General features: G+C 35.8%; 1 protein-coding gene across 2 annotated transcripts in view; it reads left to right on the top strand.

Moving 5' to 3' along the window:
- The window catches only part of UTRN (utrophin), a 498673-nt gene that overhangs the window by 436452 nt on the left and 42318 nt on the right, over nt 1–19903 (top strand). For both annotated transcript variants that reach the window (XM_080807218.1, XM_080807219.1), the window contains 5 exons: nt 2441–2642; nt 8512–8597; nt 12584–12741; nt 14435–14601; nt 15507–15618. In XM_080807218.1, the coding sequence (XP_080663344.1) occupies nt 2441–2642; nt 8512–8597; nt 12584–12741; nt 14435–14601; nt 15507–15618 (725 nt within the window). The remainder of the gene's footprint in view (nt 1–2440; nt 2643–8511; nt 8598–12583; nt 12742–14434; nt 14602–15506; nt 15619–19903) is intronic.

Raw genomic sequence — 19903 nt, 5'->3', positions numbered from 1 at the left:
ACAAATGATATTGAAGATTTCAGATGGTTCTTTTTTTTTTTTCTGATACCGTCTCTCACTCATGTGAAGCTTGCACAAGTTATTTTTGCAATTAGCTTAAATTTTACCAATGATGACTTTGACATCAGAAGGAAAGGGATTGATCTGTTACTCAGACTTGTGTTTTCTATTTGTCTCTTTCTCTTTTTTAAAATAAAGTCTTCTGTGTTGAGTTGTTCTGGAAATAATTTTATTCTGTATAATTTTAAAGCAGTTCTTTTCCATTATAGGTAACTTGAAAAAAAATAAATCATTCTATGGTATTTAAGCAGCAAGAGTGGACACATTTCATTAATGTCTTTAAAAAATTCAAAGCTAGTGCTTATTCAGTGGTTAAAAATAGATAAATACAAAGGAAGCTATTCATTCATTTTATTTAACTGTCAAAATATGTCATTATATTTTTTGAGGAGATAGTTTTACATGAGATAAGGAGGAAATAGTTGGTTATATTAAAATAAAAAGTTCCCCTGAGCTTATTTCTTTTAATGTTAAAAAGTTAAATATGGGGGCGCCTGGGTGGCTCGGTGGGTTGGAGCCTCTGCCTTCGGCTCGGGTCGTGATCCCAGGGTCCTGGGATCGAGCCCCACATCGGGCTCTCTGCTCAGCGGGGAGCCTGCTTCCCCCTCTCTCTCTGCCTGCCTCTGATCTCTGTCTGTCAAATAAATAAATAAATAATCATTAAAAAAAAAAAAAGTTAAATATGGTGGGGCATCTGGGTGGCTCAGTCGGTTGAGTGTCTGACTCTTGATTTTGGCTCAGGTCATGATCTCAGGCTTCTGGGATCTAGCCCCAAGTGTGCCATTAGTGGGGGAGTCTGATTGACGATTCTCTCTCTCCCTCTGCCTCTCCCCTGCTTGTGCTCTCCCTCTCTCTCTCTAAAATAAAAAATAAATACATCTCTTTTTTTAAAGTTAAATAGGGAGATAGGGAAAGCATTTTATGAAGCAGGAATTTCAGTGAGCAGACCTTAATTTCATACAGGTTCTGTAATTTTCCAAACCCCTATCTTTTAGATAAGGGTTTATAAGAGTCATTTCTATACTCAATAAATGTATAGACACATGGTAATTTGATAATCTACTGGTGCCCTGTTTTCAATTAGCTAATGAATGACTCAAAGTTGATTAAAAAGAAAGATTATGTGAGGGTTTTGTTGTTGTTGTTGTTATTGTTGTTTTTGTCTCAACTCTTCCTCCTGGCCCTTGAGGATCTCCCCTAGTGCAACACATGCCTGTCCCTGAGAGCCAAGTGTCTGCCTCACCGTAACCAGTGCCACCCCTGTGTAAGCCATGGACATCCGTACTGCCCTTGTCATCTCTGAGAACCCTGTAGACTTCTTGAATTCTTGTCTTTTCCCAAGCAGTTCTATCTTCCTGGAATTTTTTTCCTTGCTTTACATGATCTCTTGTGTCTTATAGTCTTTAAGGCCCATTTCAAATCCCACCTGCCCAGGAAACCCTTTCTAGACTCCTTCTACTCCCCTGTGGTTATAGCTCTTATAGAAATCTATTTATTCTTATTGCATTTTTACTCCTTTTAGTAAAGTTATCAGTATGCTCAACCTCTTTCTCTGACTGGCCGTCTTTGAGAGCAGGGGTCCCAGCTTATCCTTCTGTGCCCACCCTGCTCTAGCATCTAGCACAGGCCAGTCACACCATAGACATTCTGACCACGAAGCATAAAAGTGGGAACAGATACATGAAGGCCTGTGCATGTGGGCCTGTACTGTGGACCTCTGCAATTCCCACGTAGCTAAAATGGCCTCTGTGCCAAAGCATCATGGGAAGCAAACCATGTTAGGGCCAGACTGGGAGGGCATTCTAGATCAGGTTTGTTCAGCAGGCAGTAGAGAACTACTTTTTCTTCGACAGAACCCATTTTTTCAACTGCACATTTTCAGTGAATTTTGTATGTCCTGATGTACATGTTGAGAAACAGAATGATTGGTTTGGCTGTGGTGTAAAGGGAGACTGGGAGGGGGTGAGCAGGCTGTTCTCAGGAGTTAGGAGAAGAGCGGTGCCATATTTTAGATGTTCTACTATGTGGACTAGATTTATTTATGCCTTCCTATGTTTAAAAGTAGAAAGAGCCTGAAGAGAGGAAAGCCTGAAAAGGAAAGTGGGAAGAACTGATAGTCCAAAGAGCAAAAAAATGGGATCAGATTGGAGAGTAACAGAGTTTAGACTCAAAAGCACAAAAATAAAGAGATTATGGATAAGAGTTTAGACATGTAAGAATGGAAATGCTATTTATTTCTTTAAACATTGAAATTGGCTGGGAAGGATAGATTCTTAAGCTGGAGAATCAAGCCGAATACTTTTAAGATGAGAAATGTTTTTGTCTCAGCGTCGTTATGTAATCTAATGACTGTGTGTATTCCTTCCTCTCACCTGATTAGTGGATCTCTTAGAACTGAACACAACAAATGAAGTTTTCAAGCAGCATAAACTGAACCAAAATGATCAGCTGCTTAGTGTTCCAGATGTCATCAACTGTCTGACGACAACCTATGACGGCCTTGAACAAATGCACAAGGATCTGGTCAACGTTCCGCTCTGTGTGGATATGTGTCTCAACTGGTTGCTCAATGTATATGACACGTAAGTTTGCCTTGTTTCTCCTTAAAATATAGTCATTGAATGAAATGTATTGGTAAGGCCAAAACGTCTAAATTTTGAAATGAGTTTTTTGAGAAGTGCTTTCAAAGTACTTTTCCTCATGGACAAATAGCTCATAACCTACTCCATTCAGACTCCATTACGTTCCCTGAATTCCGTCCACACCTTAGATGCTTATGTACAGAAGTCCCTTTTTCCTCACCCCTGGTTAATTGCTGAAAGGAAGGACTGTCCAAAATTTGAACTCTCTACCAACAATATAACAAAAAAGAATATCCACCTATTATTTCAAGATAATGCTTCAGTTTATAAATGCTGTCGGATCTGTAGTGTCACATTGGCTAGGGGAATCCCAATATAAAGAAGTCCTATTTCCTCCTCTCTTCTTTTGAAAGACAAAGTTTTATATTTGTTGTTATGAGTTATAGTCATTGACTGGCTCATAATAATCCACACTGCAATTTTTGTATGACAACTTAAGAGCAATTTGAAAGGCAATTAAAGCGATTTAATTTGTCTTTTGGTATTAGCTTTATTTATTATAATGGTGGTATTGTGTATATGTGGTATTCTAATAATTTATGCTATAGGACACTCTAATATCTGTAATTTAATTAAATGCTCACTGTCACGTGAAGAGCTTTCTCAACTTCCAGCATAACTCATTCGCCATTAATTTGGCTGTTTTGAATATGACAGTGCATTTGTGAAATAATCAATTCTAGAAAGACCTGCTGTGGGCTGACATTTCCAAAACATTAGGAATTATTCATTCTTCTGGTAGGGGGTTAAAGTATGCAAAGATGAAATAAGAAAATGAGAACTGTTGATTTTTCTCTCAGAACCTTAAAGTTATTTTCCGTTAATTAGCTACATGAAAATTTGTATTTGTCATCCCTTTATTTGATTTAGAGAGGAAGAAGATAGATGATAGTTTATAAATATACTTGTGTTTAGCAGTGGATTGATTTCACATAAGAAGTAAATGGTGACAACAATAGCTTTAGGGGTGATTTAATTAAAATTTTGTTTCTTTTGATTAGAAAAATTTGTTATCTTTCAATAGTCACAAATATCACAACAAAACTTTTTTTAAAAATAATTAAATATCCATTATATGCTTGAGGACTCTTAAGAAACTCACTAAAAAACAGATAAGTGGCACGAATATCAGTAATAATAATGAATGTGGGATTTATGATATCCCTATGTGGTATCTTTTAATAAATTTCATTTTGTTCTTTTTTATCCTTCTAGGGTAAAATATGACTGTTAGCATTAATTCACTATTTTAAAACCCCAAAAGAGACATTTTCCATATAGTAAATTTACCAAAATATCTGGTCAGTTGGGTATTTTAACTACAAAGCCTATAACTTAATTTGAGGACCCAAAAAGAATGCTAAATTCCTGGAATACTAAGCTGAGAACTTTGATAAGCACCACAGGGGTATGGTAGAGACACATATTTTGAGTAATAATTTCAGGAAGAACTGGAGAGGGGTTAAATCATCCTCCTCTCGTTCTAATACACTACATTAGTTTGCTAGGGCTGCCATAACAGAGTACCACAAACTAGGTAGCTTAAAAAACAGAAATTTATTTTCTTACAGTTCTGGACACTAAAAGTCTCAGATCAACATGTCGGCAGGGTTGGTTTCTTCTGAGGCCTCTCTCCTTGGCTTATAGGTGGCTGTCCTCTCCCTGTGTCTTCACATGGTCGTCTTCTATGTGTGTTTGTGTCCTAATCTTACAAAAACATCAGTCCTATTGGATTGGGGCCCACCCTATGGCCTCGTTTTATGTTAATTACCTCTCTAAAGATCCAATCTTCAAACACAGTCACATTCTGATGTACTACGTGGTTAAAACTTCAACACATGAATTTTAGGAGGCTCTAACTCATAACATGTAACACCTACATCTGCTGTTTTCACTGGACAGCCGAAGGGAATAGTGCCACTTAGTTGTGAAGGAAGCAGAATGTGAAATGTTGTGATTCATATTCTAGGGAATCAAATGTTGGCATATTTTCACTTTCCATCATCAAATGTGAACACATGGGAAATGCTACACTAAGGTACTGTTTCTTATTTAGAAAAAGAGTTTCTTGAAATTTTCCATTTTAAAGGAATAAAAGCTTTCAGGATTTATTTCCCTTCCATGCCAAAGAAATACAATGAAGACCATGCTGGGTCAGAATGGTGTAAACGTTCAGTCTAGTTTTCTGTCTTAGAAAGGAATTTCATGAATTAACCTAAAAAACCCCCACAGTTAATCATACAGTCGCAGTCTCAGATGGCCAGAGTTCATTGCCCAAATATCTCTAACAACTGTAATTTACCCACTAATGTAAATAAGAGTTATTAACTCTTTTTAAGTTATTAGTTTTCTTTGAGAATCTGATGGAACTATAAGCTACATGATCCAATGCACTAGAACATTTTTGGACTCTAAGAAGTCTCTGAGCCTTGGAAATGAGAACCATGATCTAACCTTTCTATTCATTCAGCTATTTTGATATTTGCTCATTGATCATATATTTTTGACTGCCTTATTTTGTGTAGTATGACACAGCCAAAGCGGATATTTTCAGCTCTTGAAGTATATTCAAGCAGCTCTTGAATTAATGAGTGATTCACACATGTGAGATCATAGAATTCTAGAAGGAGAAGGACTTTGAGGGCCTTCCATTGTCCATTCTTCCCTCTTCATTTTACTCTGGCCTCTTTGTTTTACTGATCAATAAATTGACCCAGGGAGATAAAAGAATTTATCCATAGCCACCTATTGCATTTTAGTGGTAGATAGGGAATTAATACCCAGGTTTTTTGATAATCACTTGTTTATTTCTACCATATTGCCATATCTAAGGAGAAGAATACTTTATAAGTTATATTAAGTTTACTATTTGTTTTCAAGTTTTAACATGTAGCCAACTCTTAATATTTTGGGTTTTTGCCAAAAAAAAAATCTATTTTCTTCTGTTATGAATGATGAGAATCTAAATTTTTGGTTCTGGCTGCTTTGTACCTTGGCAGCCACTCAACTTTTGGCATCTCAATTTCTCATCTGAAAAATTGAGATAAAAATATCTGCTCTGCTTACCATACATAAGATATTTGTGAAGGGCAAATGAGCTAATATATGTAGAAAAAACTTTCTAAACTGTAAAGATAAAATTTATTCCATTTATGAGTTCACAGCCTCACTCAGTCTTCATCGTTCCAGGTTAAAAAGTCTTAACTTCATGATCTTCCTTCTAAATTTAATAGAAATCAAAAATTTTAAATCATGATTTAAAGCAATAGTCTGGGATGCTTGATTTAAATATTTTTGTCCCTCCAGAAAATATTAACCTCATTTGCTGCAGTGTTAAGTCATTTTTCCACTGTGCCAAGATGGATATAATTTTATAAGATACATATCTTTCCAGTTACACTAATTTCAGGAGTTACTTATGAAGACTACCAGGGAACCAAATACTTAAATATTGGGTTATGTCACTCACTAATAAATTTCTTTGCCTCTCTCTTCTTTTTCAAATCCAGATATCTTATTTAACATTAAAGTCCTATCATCCATTCCCAGATGATATAACTTGGACAACTTTATCAACTGTTTAGCCTTGATGCAAGCCTTTCCTGCACCTGAATGCATCGTGTCTCTGGTGTTCCCACTCCTGCTCCTGTCCCCTTGCTTAGGCTTTTCCTATGATAATCTACATTCTCCTAGGGACAGTCCAGCCATGTCATACCTTCAGTGTCTGATTTGAGTCTTATCTTCTCTATCAAACGTTATGAGACTAATAACTACTCAGACTAATTGTCCAAAATAACAAGTCAGCCACAACTTTCTTGTACTTGACTTATTTCCATGCATAAAGTTTGCTCTCCTATTTTCTTGTGTATTTCCCACTGTTTTCTTGTCTCTCTTCTCTAGCTGTATGTGACCTTATCATGGGTGGGAATTATGTCTTATACTTTTCTGTTGGGCCTCATGGTACACAGAACAACACTGAGATCACAGAAACCTTCATAACTATTAAATGGTGTGATAAATGGATGATTGACGTTTTCAATAGCCTTCCTGATGACGTTCCTTTCTTGTGTCGTCACTGTAGGCTGAAGGTTATCCTCTAACACATAGCATTTTGATCTTTATTCTCTTAAGGGATTCCTTTGTCCTTGGCCACATTCATGTACTGGTGTACTCACCAGTCTTTTTCCTCTGCAGATCTATTGTCTGATTATCCAGAGAATAAAATTTCCAAATTTTTGGAGGGAAGAAGACAGATGTAGTGTATCTTGGAGTGTTAATTAGGAAACACCTAAAAAAATGTGAACTAGAAACACAATTTGTAACATGGCTCAGTTTAAGGTTGATTTGGAAGTATTTCTATAATGGCAAGAAACTGGAATGAGTACATTAACTTAGATTTCTGCTTATAATGGCTATATCTGTTTGAAAATTTAAGTATTAATTATTCCATAGGTCACTTCTGAATGTTGTACACATGCCTATGAAGGGTTTAGTAAGTTTATTGTATATGATTTAATATAGGTTGTAATAAACTCTAGGCTAATGAGGGACTGTTTTGAAAATACATTTCATTGATCTCTCAGCATGTTTTTCTTTTTTACTTATACTTTATATGTCATGCTATATACACAGAAACTTATCTGAGTATTTATAATTTGAGAATAGAAGGTATCAATTAGTATTCATAGTAGGAATATCAATAAGAACAAGGTTTAAACACAGTTTGACAATAAGACCACCTAAAATTAAAATTAAATGATATAAATATCTGTTTTTTAGATAGCATGAATAACTAAATTGTACATAATGATAAGGTTACATAGACATTTAGTTAATAGGTATTGAGTACTTGTGTATTAAAAACATAGCTTGAGAAAAATTAATGTTAAAAACCTAAACTGAAAACAAATCCTGATATGAAATAATAAAGATGATAAAGACTTTCTTTCTGGATTGTGTGTTATTCCATAGCAAGGATCATGTTACCCATTTTGTCTTTTCTGCATTTCCCATTATCCAGCCCCAGGCTCTATTACATTGGTACATTTGGTAGGCAACTCAGAAACTCTTTGACAAATGACAAGAATAAAGACAACTCTATGCTTTTAAAGTTAAAAATTTTCTTCTAGTCAACTTATGGTTTCTCATTGGCATAGTACAAAGCTATTTCCTAGTGTTGACTAATTAATACATTTTGTATTTAATTATAATTTGAGACTTCTCCAAATAGGGATGTCATACCTGTCTTTTTAGGATCACCGACCATTATAATTACAGTAGTAATTTTAAAAAACTGAATTGACAGAGACCAAAATCAATGAAGACAACAAGTTTTTAAATATCTAACAAGTTATTAGCCCCTGATATACTTGATTTTCTAGTTTTTGTACATTTGATTTTATTATACATTTCTTGCTATATTAAGCAACATACATATTATATATTAGCTATACATTTTAAATCTTGCATTTGTAATCATTAACAGATTTTAATTCATACTGTTTCTAAAAATATCTTTTTAGCTTTGTAATTATCATTTTACTTTCACTTTTACTTGTTCTTCCTAGTTCCTGTGTTCCATGTAAGTGACTTTGGGCTATATATTCGGGGTCAAGCCTGCTGTTAAAGCATGTCATGAAATTATGGTATGAGTTTAAAATTAATTTTTAAAAGGAAATAGAAAAGTTGCCTCTTTAAGATGCAATCATTTTCTAATAGTTTACCTGAAGAAAATAGGTATTCAGAGATCATTAGTGTCCTGTATACAGCTTTAAATGCATCTAACACATTGGGATTCTTACAATTACAGGGGTCGAACTGGAAAAATAAGAGTGCAGAGTCTGAAGATTGGATTGATGTCTCTCTCCAAAGGTCTCTTAGAAGAAAAATACAGATGTATGTAAGACCTTTCCTGTGCAGTAGTGTTTTTAGTAATAATAATAACAGTTGATTGGAGGCTTCCTTTATATGATTTGCTTGTAATAAGTTTCTTTTTGCCCCTCACTACACACGTCCCAGGCTAGACAAAGGGTATCAGTGAGAAGTGACATGGATTTGTGTGACATGAGGTGAGGTGCTTGTTGGAGTGAGAACCAACTGCGCTTGTATCTCATTCGAGTCTTAGAAGAACCACCTCAGAATGTAGGCATTGTGACTCCTGCTTTCCAGCTGAAAAAAATGAATTCTGAGATGGATTAAAAATCTAGTCAGTGGCTGCAGACACAATACATTATGAGGGTAGACTTAAATCGTAGATTGTTCTGACTGTAAAGCCAAAGTTTCTGTCTCTCTGTACTTCCAGTGCTTGAAAAAAAAGTTAAGAGGGACTAGAACCTTCATACTATTCCTTATGCTGGAACCTTGTGTACTTCCAAATACCAAAACAAAAACGAAAACAAAAACAACCCCGCCCCCCAAAAAAAACTAGATGGGACTAGAACTCTGACAAACATTGGCAAATAATTATATTTTATCAAGTGAGAAAATTTAAAAATTTGTTTTTATTCACCAGATAAATCCATGGTATCCTTTTAGCTGTTAGTTAGGGAAGAGCAGGCGTGTTGGCATTTTGAAAGGGATGGGCTCGGGAGCCAAGGACAGCTGTCTTCAAATCTCAGCTTTGCCACTTAGTGGCTGAGTGACTGACTTTGTGCTGGTTACCTGATCCCACGGAAGACCGCCAGCTAAGAGGCGATATGACTCCCATTTCACATTTCAGAAAGCTGAAATGGAATGGATTTCCTTCAACCGAAGAATGACACTAACAGTCCTTGGTTTGAAAGCAAATAGAGATAATACGGGAAAAGTACCTAGAAATCACAGCTCTTCAATCAATGGTAACACTTGCTGGTGTGGCTCCAGACTCTTAACTACTGCAAAGTTTTTCCGATTTAATTTTGTCCATAAAGTGTGGGTGACTTGATCTGCTATGCATATCCCTGATGATTCTTCACTGAATCTATTCATACATTCTGGAGGGATATTTCATGAAAGTTGAGGTAACCAAAAATAAGATGATGTTTGATCACAGGTCCTATAAACTAGGTTAAGTTTTGCATCTTCTGTGAACATACACATTTTTTTCAAAAACTTTTGTTTTCTGGGATATCTGTGAGGTGATTTGCCTGTGAATTTCAGGTCTAGATTGTGATGGCTTGTTTTTCTTAAATGGTTTCACAAGGATGTCAGTGAAAAGAGATGTGGGATTTGTGTGAAAAAAAAAGCTGATTGTGGTAAGATCAGGAGGTGAGGTACCTTGATGGAGTCAGAACCTAGTAAATCATGCAGGGGAAAAAAAAAAAAAAGCTTTGCAGAAGGCTTTCATTAGATGGTCCTTTATTTATCCAAAACTTTAATCATCTTCAGCATTGTAGTTGTTGAAAGATAATCCTTTCCAAAGCTAAAAAGTTTATTTTTTTATAATGCGTGGGGGAGGAAAATGTTAATGAAAACATCACTGTAGCACTATAAGAAAAGGACTTTTTAAAAATTATTAATAGTTCCAGGTTTTTGTGTGCTCCTGGAAGAATTTAGGGTTCCTTAAAAGTAACAGTTATATCATGGTGCTCATCTTACTCTGAAACAAATATGAATTCAATCTCAAGGTTTATCGTGAATCTTAAACTATAAGCATGATCTGCTTTCCTAGATCAATGATTCCTCCTCCCTTTCTTTACAGGCTGATTATCAGAGAGTATCCTGAGACCAAAAGAATTACAACACAGTGACTGTAGATACAGAGCAAAAACCAGATTCTACACAATACAGTATATAAAGATTTCTTTTATCTGTACACATACCTTCAAACATATTTCTGAAATGTATAATCTTTCAGATGAGGAACATTATTTCAGCATACTGATACACACTCGTCATACAGTGGAAATTCTTTCTACAAATGTCATCAAATTTAGTCCTCTGTATTATTTCACATTAAACTTTCAGGTGATGGCAAAGAAAGTAGAGGCCCTGCAATAAAATTTCTGATATTTACCTTAATCCATGAAGTATGCCATTTTAGTACTTAATTAAATAAGACATCTCTTGGTTAAAATCTTTAAATCTTTCCTGCGAGTGTTGCGACTCTGGAAATGTTCTGGGGTTTGGTTTTTTTTCTTATTGTGAGGTCCTTAGCAACTCTGATTGTAGTTTTGATTTCCCCAGTGATATCAGAACACTTCCTCATTATTATTTCCTTTGTTAGATTAATACTGAAGACAATTTGCTCTCCAAACTCAGTGTCAGAAGTGCCTTTCTGGGTCAGCTGGTACCATCTGCACATTGATTTTGCAAAGGCTAATGTCCGTGTCTTCACCCTGGGGACATCTCCCTCACTCTTTGTGCCTTCTTGAGAATATCCCTCGATTAGGTTCTAACAACAGCTGGACCTTCTTGCTTATAGCCGAGTGGCTTTCTTCCTCATAGACAAAGATCCTTCAGAATGGCCATTTGCCTTTCTTCTGTGCCGATTTGTTGGAACTTGAGTTTTAGATTGTGACCTGTCCCTAACTCCTGATAGACCTTTTTGTTTCTGACTATTGTAGGAAAATATGAACTTCTGTCAGAATCCAGAAGTATGTCAAAATGTTAAGGAATGTTTTCTTTTGTGTTTTGTGTGTAATTTTACCTTAACTGTGGATTAGTAGTATTAGTTGGCTTCCTCAAAAGAGGAAAGTTTGGCATGATTGATGTCACTGAAATGTGTACTTTTCTGTGTAAAGCATTATTACTTAGGAGGTCACTACCTAGGAATGGGTTTAGAATGAGCATCCTAAGAGTCCTGGATAAATATTCTGTGGCTTCGATGGTGTTATTTTTAACAAAGGGAAGAGGGGTAAGGACGTGAGCAAAATGAGTGAAGGGGAGAGGGGAGTTGCAGGTTTCTGGTTATGGAATGAGTAAATCAGTAATACAAGGTACAGCAGAGCTTATGTAGTCAGTCGCATTGTAACAACGTTGTATGGTGACAGATGGTTAACTATACTTGTGGTGAGCATAGCACAATGTATAGAAATGTTGAATCACTATGCTGTACACCTGCAACTAATGTAACATTGTGTCAACTGTACTCACATTTTTTAAAAGGGAAGAAAAAAAAGAAAAAGAAATGGAACTCTAACCAAATCTAAGTGAACAAATGATCATGAAAATTAAATTTATCTAACTGAGATTTGCTTCTTCTGTGTATGCTTATAGTTAAAGTTATATTTCGTTATAATTACTATGTCAGTATCACTGAGCTTGGTTCAGTTGTTTGAAAATTCACTCTTGGCACTATTAGATATAGCATTATTTTCCTTTAAAAGAAACAAAAAATGAGGGGTGCCTGGGTGGCTCAGTGGGTTAAGCCTCTGCCTTTGGCTTGGGTCATGATTCCCGGGTCCTGGGATCGAGCCCCGCATCGGGCTGTCTGCTCAGGAGGGAGCCTGCTCCCCCCTCTCTCTCTCTGCCTGCCTCTCTGCCCACTTGTGATCTCTGTCAAATAAATAAATAAAATCTTTAAAAAAAAAACAAAATGATAAGCTTTGATCTGGTATCCATTTACCAGATATTGTTTGAAAATGGTTTTCAGGATCAAATAAATATTTACACCCCTTTGTTCTGTTCTTATAAAACTTCACATGAAAAGCATTGAAAATTTGTGTGATTTTTTAATTTATTAGAACTTAGAAATTCCTTTCCAAAAACTTTTCATTTCTATAAGAAACTGAATCATTTTGACATGAAATTTCTCCCTAGATAACTAATGTGATTCATGTCCACATGATTTTTTTTTTTTTTTTTTTGTCTACATCATTCAACTGACAAAACCAAGAGTGTGGTTTACATAAAAGCATAGTCTCAGCAGATGGAAATTAACCTTGTGGTTCTCCTCTTTGTAGATCTCTTTAAGGAAGTGGCAGGGCCCACAGAAATGTGTGACCAGAGGCAGCTTGGCCTGTTACTTCATGACGCCATCCAGATTCCCCGGCAATTGGGGGAAGTAGCAGCGTTCGGGGGCAGTAATATCGAACCCAGTGTTCGCAGCTGCTTCCAACAGGTAAACACGAAGGATCGCTGACTCGTAGAATATGTCAGGAGTGGCGTGGAGGATGTTCCGAGAATTGGAACGGGGAACCAAGTGGTAGGAGACATTGGGTACCATTCCAGTACGTTTTTGTTTTATTTCTTCAAGCACATTTGGTTCAAGGAACAGCAGTCTCCTCAAGGAGACTTACTACTTGTCAATGGATAAAACCCCACATCATATTTATTTTTTTTATTCTGTTATGTTAGTCACCATACAGTACATCATTAATTTTTGATGTAGTCTTCCATGATTCATTGTTTGTGTATAACACCCAGTGCTCCATGCAATCTGTGCCCTCCTTAATACCCATCACCAGGCTCCCCCATCCCCTGGCCCCCCTCCCCTCCAAAACTCTCTGTTTCCAGAGTCCACAGTCTCTCATGAAAACCCCATATCTCTGAAATGCGCTCTTATATTGCTGTGGTTTGGCCACCTTTGCTGTCTGCTTTTCAGCTGCAATTTGCCTTCCTTCATTCCTGCCCCAGCCCCTTTGGGCATGTGCCCTCTGTTTAGAATAGTCTTTCCTACCCTTTACCTACAAGCTCTATTCTCATCGCCGATCCTTATTCTTTCTTTTGATCTTTGCTTAAATCTCACATTCTCTGAAAATCCTTCTCTGAGCCCTTCAGGTGAGGTTGTGTGCTCCCACTGTCTGTCTTCTCCTGAAGCTCCTCTGTCTTCCTATCATGCTCATGAAAGTGTAACTACATACAGAGTCACCTAATCGATTCATTAGTGTTGTTTCTTCTGTACAAACCCCAAAATTCTTTTTAATGCTTGCTGTATATAAAAGCGTTCCAGAAAAGTTACTGCTGGTGTTACACGTTATGCATAAAGGAAAAGGCTACAGATATTTTGCCAGAACATTTTCGGTGATTTATTATTGCTGAGGAAAAAAAAAAATGCTCACGCCATCTCTTTAAGGAGAATTGATGTTATGAGTTATTACATTTTGTAATGGCCCTTTTACGTGTTTTAGAGATACAAAAAAAAATACCAAATGAACATTCTAAATATGATTCTCCCATGTACTGGGTCATAGGGTGACCTTGACAAAAGTGGGAGAAGGATGTTGTTACAAATTTAACTTTGCACATGTGAAAATTAGTCAGTATTAGGTTCTAAAGAGAGACTAAGACATTTAATGCAATTAATCACAATAAATTTGGAAATGTTGCCAAGTATACTCACAGTAATTTATTCCCAGTGTGATGTTGTAACAGGTGGAGCAGGACACAGAAGTAACAGTTTTTATTTAGCAACTATCATGACCTTCAAGTTTGGGAAGTTACCAATGAGTCTTTACTTTCTCAAATTTATACTGTCTTAGGTGAATGAGTTTTATAGGCTTAAAATATTTATGTGAGAATAGTACCTAGAATCATATGGTTTGGGGTTTTGGTTTTTTTTTTTTTTATCTGAGTCTATTAAGGTATTGGAATTTTTTTCTTCTTCCTATAGGATAATTTCTGCTTTTTCTAATTTTAAATTCTAAAATTTTCTCTCCATGAAGAACCTTAAATATTTTGTGATTTTAACTTACCTGGAAAGAGTTCTAGAACTTTTCACTTTGTAGAGATTTTCAGAAGATTATAAAGCAACACCTGCTGCAATTTAAATGAAGAGCTTTTCTTCACTTTGAATACATGTGTTTCTTTACCAGAATAACAATAAGCCAGAGATAAGTGTGAAAGAATTTATAGACTGGATGCGTCTGGAACCACAGTCCATGGTTTGGCTGCCTGTTTTACATCGAGTGGCAGCGGCCGAGACTGCAAAGCATCAGGCTAAATGTAACATCTGTAAGGAATGTCCCATTGTTGGGTTCAGGTGAGATAATCTGTCGCCAGTGGTGGCAGGAGACTGTTTTCTGTTCTGTTGTTGCAATTTCAGTGTATATCCATCATCCCTTCCCCCTGATTCCCACTGGGGGTTTGTGTCCCCCATAAATGGGATGATTAGCATATTCCATCTATCTGAAAATGACATTCCTTCTTATAGCTACTCCATGAAGCTTATTTTATTACTACTATTGTTATTTATACCACTCTGCTCCAGAAGCAGAGATTTTTCTGAATTTCTATTTACATAGATCCCAGAAATATTCATGCATGATAATTGACTCATTATGCATATATGGCCCTGATGGAATTGGGTGATGTTGCAAGGCCTCTGGGGTCAAACTTAGTAAGCAGAAAGCGACATTTAATTAGTGAGAAGTAACCTGATCACTTTGTGCTACTTCTGCCCAAGATTGTTGTTAAGTTGATTAACCCTGCTGTTCCCCTCACTAGAGGAAGCTTTATATCAGGGAATTTTGAAATTCATTTCTTATTGGTGGTGTAATTGCTTCTTAAAAATTTGATGTGTCAAGCTAATAAACATGACTCCCCTTCTTGGCCATTTGCATTCACTTTCACACATTACAGAAAATCTTTTGATGTGGATATTTGTCTTCTCACAATATTGTAATCGATGGGAACATGCTTTAGAGACTTGAACTCCAAATTTTTTTTTTCCACTTGGGAGGTGGGTTCATTAATTTCCCTTGTGAAATCCAAGATTCTCTTGGCTCTTATTTGGAGCTAAGATACTAAGAAAATTCCACATTTTGTGGCCAAGTCTACCTTTTATTTCCATCATGATTTGGATGAATGGCATTCCTTACCACAAATGAATGATTTGGACTAAATAATAGGCATGCAAGCTAATCAATTTTCTTTTCTTCTCTCTAGGTATAGAAGCCTAAAGCATTTTAACTATGATGTCTGCCAGAGTTGCTTTTTTTCGGGTCGAACAGCAAAAGGTCACAAATTACATTACCCAATGGTGGAATATTGTATACCTGTGAGTACTGGGCCACTTCTTGTTTGTTTGCTTGCTTGTTTTTATTTGTTTGTTTGGGAGGAAGGGAACAGAGGGAGAGGGAGAATTTTAAGCAGGCTCCATGCCCAGTGTGGAGCCTGACTCCGGGCTCGATCTCATGACCCTGAGAACATGACCTGAGCCAAAATCAAGAGTTGGATGCTTAACCAACTGAGCCACCAAGGCACCCTTCTTGTTTGTTTTTTTTAATGGCATATAGCTTTTGAATTAATGGAAGTCAAATTTATTCAGTATATTTAGAGTTTTTAGGTTATTTTTATTATTTTATTTATTTATTATTTATTATTTTTATTATTTTACTATTTTTTATGGAAAAAATCACTTTTAGATGGCTTAACTAAATTTTTTGGTGTGTTTTTGTTTTCTTTTAAACAAATACATCTATGTTGAATTCATTAACATTATACTTTTTCCAGAAAAATTTATGTATTACATTTTGTTTACTTCTGTGTTTTGATTTTAAGCTTAACTTTCTTAGTAGCAAAGTCTCTCTAAGAGCTCATACTGGCCTGCTTTGAAAATGATACTATGTGTGAGAAATCATATCTCTTTTAGACATATTTAAAATATATTTTCATAATTAAATATATTTAAATTAGCAAAAAAGTAGAAAACAGAGAAAGTAAAAAATTCATAAATCTGGCTCCTGAATCTAATTAAAATAAATCAAATCTCTGATTTTGTTCAGATTAGATTTATTCTTTTATTTATGTTATTTTGATCCTGCTCTAATCACTGAACATGTGGTACAGTAAATGCTCTTCCCATTGTCATACCTTGTAATTTTCCTAGTTACAGAACATTTAATTGAGTGAATTAAATTTATCTTGCCACTCCCTCAAATTTATCTGGATACTTACATTTATTTTAAATTTTCTGGTATTATAAACAACACTCATTTTTGTGAAAATAGGTCTTTCTCCATACTGCATAAATTACATTTCCATAGAATAAAACACTGGAAGTAAATGACCTTGGTCAATGAATCTGAGTATTTTTATGGCCCAAATTCTTCAGGTCAACTTATTTCCAAAAGATGTTTATGCCACTTTACATTATTATCACATTTGATTAATATCCCCATTTTATTATAGCTTCACTGCATTGGATACTCATTCTTGTTGTTCCTTTGATTTAAAGCTATTTTTTCTGAAGTTATCTTCATCTGCTGTCAAGAGCTATTTTTAGCTCCTTCCAGATAGTGAACCAAAATTTATTCATAGAGCTGTACATTTTCTTTAGGTTTAGGCAATTGAGTTACTTTTTGGATTATAAATTGACAGAAAAACAGCAATACTTATAAGATGTATACATATAAATCTCACAATCTTGGGTGTCTTAACTAAATAGGTACCCCATATATTGAAAGAAGAAATCTCTAGAAAATGCTGAGCAATTATGATAAATGAATGCCTGTAGTGCATAATAACTTTAATGAGGAAAAAATCCTCCAAGAAAATTTATGAAGCACCATTTATTACTATGATTAACATATTTATTCACTCAACAAATAAATATTGAGCACTTACCTTGTGTTAGACACTGTTCTCAGCTCTAATTCATCAGTGTGCTACCAGGATAGACAAAATTGCTGTCCCCCTGCTACTTTCCATTTAGGAGGAGGGAATGTGTGACAAGGAACAAGGAAACAAATAAATGAGATCATTACAGATTATAGTAGGTGCCTTTTAGAAATAAATGGGTAATGAGATAGAAGATTAGAGGAGGAACTTTAGATAAAGAAATCAGGGAAATGTCGGCCAGAGAAGTTAACATTTGAGTTGAGATTGAAGGATGAGAAAGAAGCAGGTGTGTGAAGAACTAGTAGAAATATTTCAGAGAAGAAAGAGTAGACAGAAGTCTGGAGATGGGGAAGAGGTTGGTGTGGTTGGAGCCCAGAAAAAAATGAAGCCTGTTCCACAAGGAGAGGGCAGTAGGTAGCACCAGCTCTGTCATTTGAAGTACCCAGAGTATCGTGAAGAGGTGGGACCCCTTGTTCGAAATGTCTTATAACTTCTAAGATGACAACAGCAGTGCATTAAGCCAAACTTAGGGAGCTTGCGAGTGTGGGATCCCTGCAGCTGCACAGGTCTCACATCCATGCAGGTGGGAAAGAAAAAGGTGGGAATGGTAGGGGAACAGAAAGAAATGGGTGAATTTCTCTGTCCACAAAAGGGAGAACGGTAGGAGATGAGGAAAGAGAAAGGCGGTATCAGATTGTGCAGAACCCTGCTGGTCATTATAAGAAACTGGGGAGAAGTATAGTGTTAATATTTGCATGAGTAGAAGTAGACATTTAGGAAACTGATTATAAAAATGTCACAAAATGGGAAAAATGACAAATATATTTTAAAGATTTCATACATGAATGAAAATGATGACATGTTTAAGGATGTATAAAGTAAGTAAAGATGTATAAAATTACTATTTGTCTTGGTCTTAAATACAATTCCTAATGATTTTGCGAAATACCCCACAATTTGAAATCTGCATCTCTTCAACAATAGGCATTGGCCATTTGGGAATTCTTGCAAGTCACTGATGCACTGATGCATTTCACTGATGCATAAAAACTTTCATTTTAAAATGACATCTGCAGGTTACCCAAAGCTCTTCTTGTTATGTAGATTTTTGTGAGCTCATTGTTGTCATGTCCGAGATCATGGCTTCTCCTGTGTTGGAAGGGATGGCTTCCTTTTCATAGGTGTGCTTTGGGGGGGTCCTTTGCCCCTTTCTGGAATTTATATAGTGATCTTAATTAACAGCCTCCTCATAAACCATCTTAGGACAGGTTATTTTCTGCATTTGACCCCACAGCTTTTGATAAAGTAACTAGAAATGTATGTAAATTGAATTTTTGAACGGTATATTCTTGAATTGAACAGTAATGAATTAATACATTAATGGTTGTCCAATTTTCTTTCTTTTCATCTGCATTCTTTGGATCTTTGCTCTCCTCTTTTAAGTAAGCCTTTCTTATACTTCTTCTGTCTTTTACCGAACATTCCCTAAACTCATTTGATGTCTGCCTTGGAAAAGGAACTCGAACGTGAGTCTTTCAATGCAATGATAATAGCACCACTTGCATTTAAATGGATCAAACTTTTCCATGCAGATTTTGATGTTGGCATTTCTCATAGAGCATCTCCATTTGTGGTGGGGCTGGTGCTCTAGTTATATTACTGACTTCATTTCTTTCCCCTTCAAGTTCCTTCTTCCTGAATCTAAATGTTTCTATTGTTAAAGGTTTTCTGAAGTCTTATTTTAAACTCTCAAAGCTCCAGAAATATTTCTTCAAACCTATCAGCTGGCTGTGACAATGTTTATCTTCAGATGTAAGCGGACTAATGGTGTGTGAATTCTCTATCATAATTTATAAAGACATTTTATGAAATTGACAGTAAAACTCTTATATACAGAAGTGGAGTAGAATTCTTCTTTTCTCAAAAATGACTTTTTTAAACTCATATTTTCTTCCACCATCCTATAACCCAACTTTGTGCATTTAAGGAGTTTAAGGACAATGATTAGGCTCAGTAAGAGTTCATCTGAAACAGCAGCATGACATAGATTACGTTATATCTCTGTCTCTACTCTCTCTCTCCATTCCTTCACAAAACTAGCTCAAGTCTTACTGTGTGTGTAAAATTTCCCCAATGTCCTCCAGCTTCCCTTCCCGGGATGCCTCATCCTGTGGGCTCTACCAGTAGCCTCTGTTTCACCAATTAGTACTCGACTGTGTATTATCTTCTGTTGTTTTCCATGTGTTTTTCCCCCTCCACTCTCTTTTTCACTCCTTTTTTCTTACTACGCTTAGTTAAAGCTGGCTCATAAAAGCTAAATGAGTTCATATCTGACATTATAAATACTAATTGTAGAATATTAAAGCTGGAAAGATCTAAGAAATCATCTAATTCATTCTCATTTTAAAGAGAAAACTAAATCTTAGGGAAAAGGTGATTCGTTCAAAGTTGGTGGCCTGGATTTAGTGATTTTACTCCCTTAGGGAAGTATACATAATTTGGCACATTAACAAACTGTGTCCTGTATGCTTGCTGGAGTGTTACGTTTGTTGGGTATCCAATTATATAGGCATCTTGCTAGGGGATTAGAGTTACAGTGAAAATATAATGAAGGAAAGCAAAGTCTTCTATGTAGAGAAATTTAAGACTATGTATTTTTTTTTAAATGACTAAGTTTATGGATCAAGATAATAGTCAATTATTTTTCTTGTTACCTGTGCCCT

This window comes from Martes martes (genome assembly GCF_963455335.1).
Source record: "Martes martes genome assembly, chromosome: 6".
Lineage (NCBI taxonomy): Eukaryota > Metazoa > Chordata > Mammalia > Carnivora > Mustelidae > Martes > Martes martes.
The sequence above is the reverse complement of the archived record's forward strand: the minus strand, read 5'-3'. Positions and strand labels throughout refer to the sequence as shown.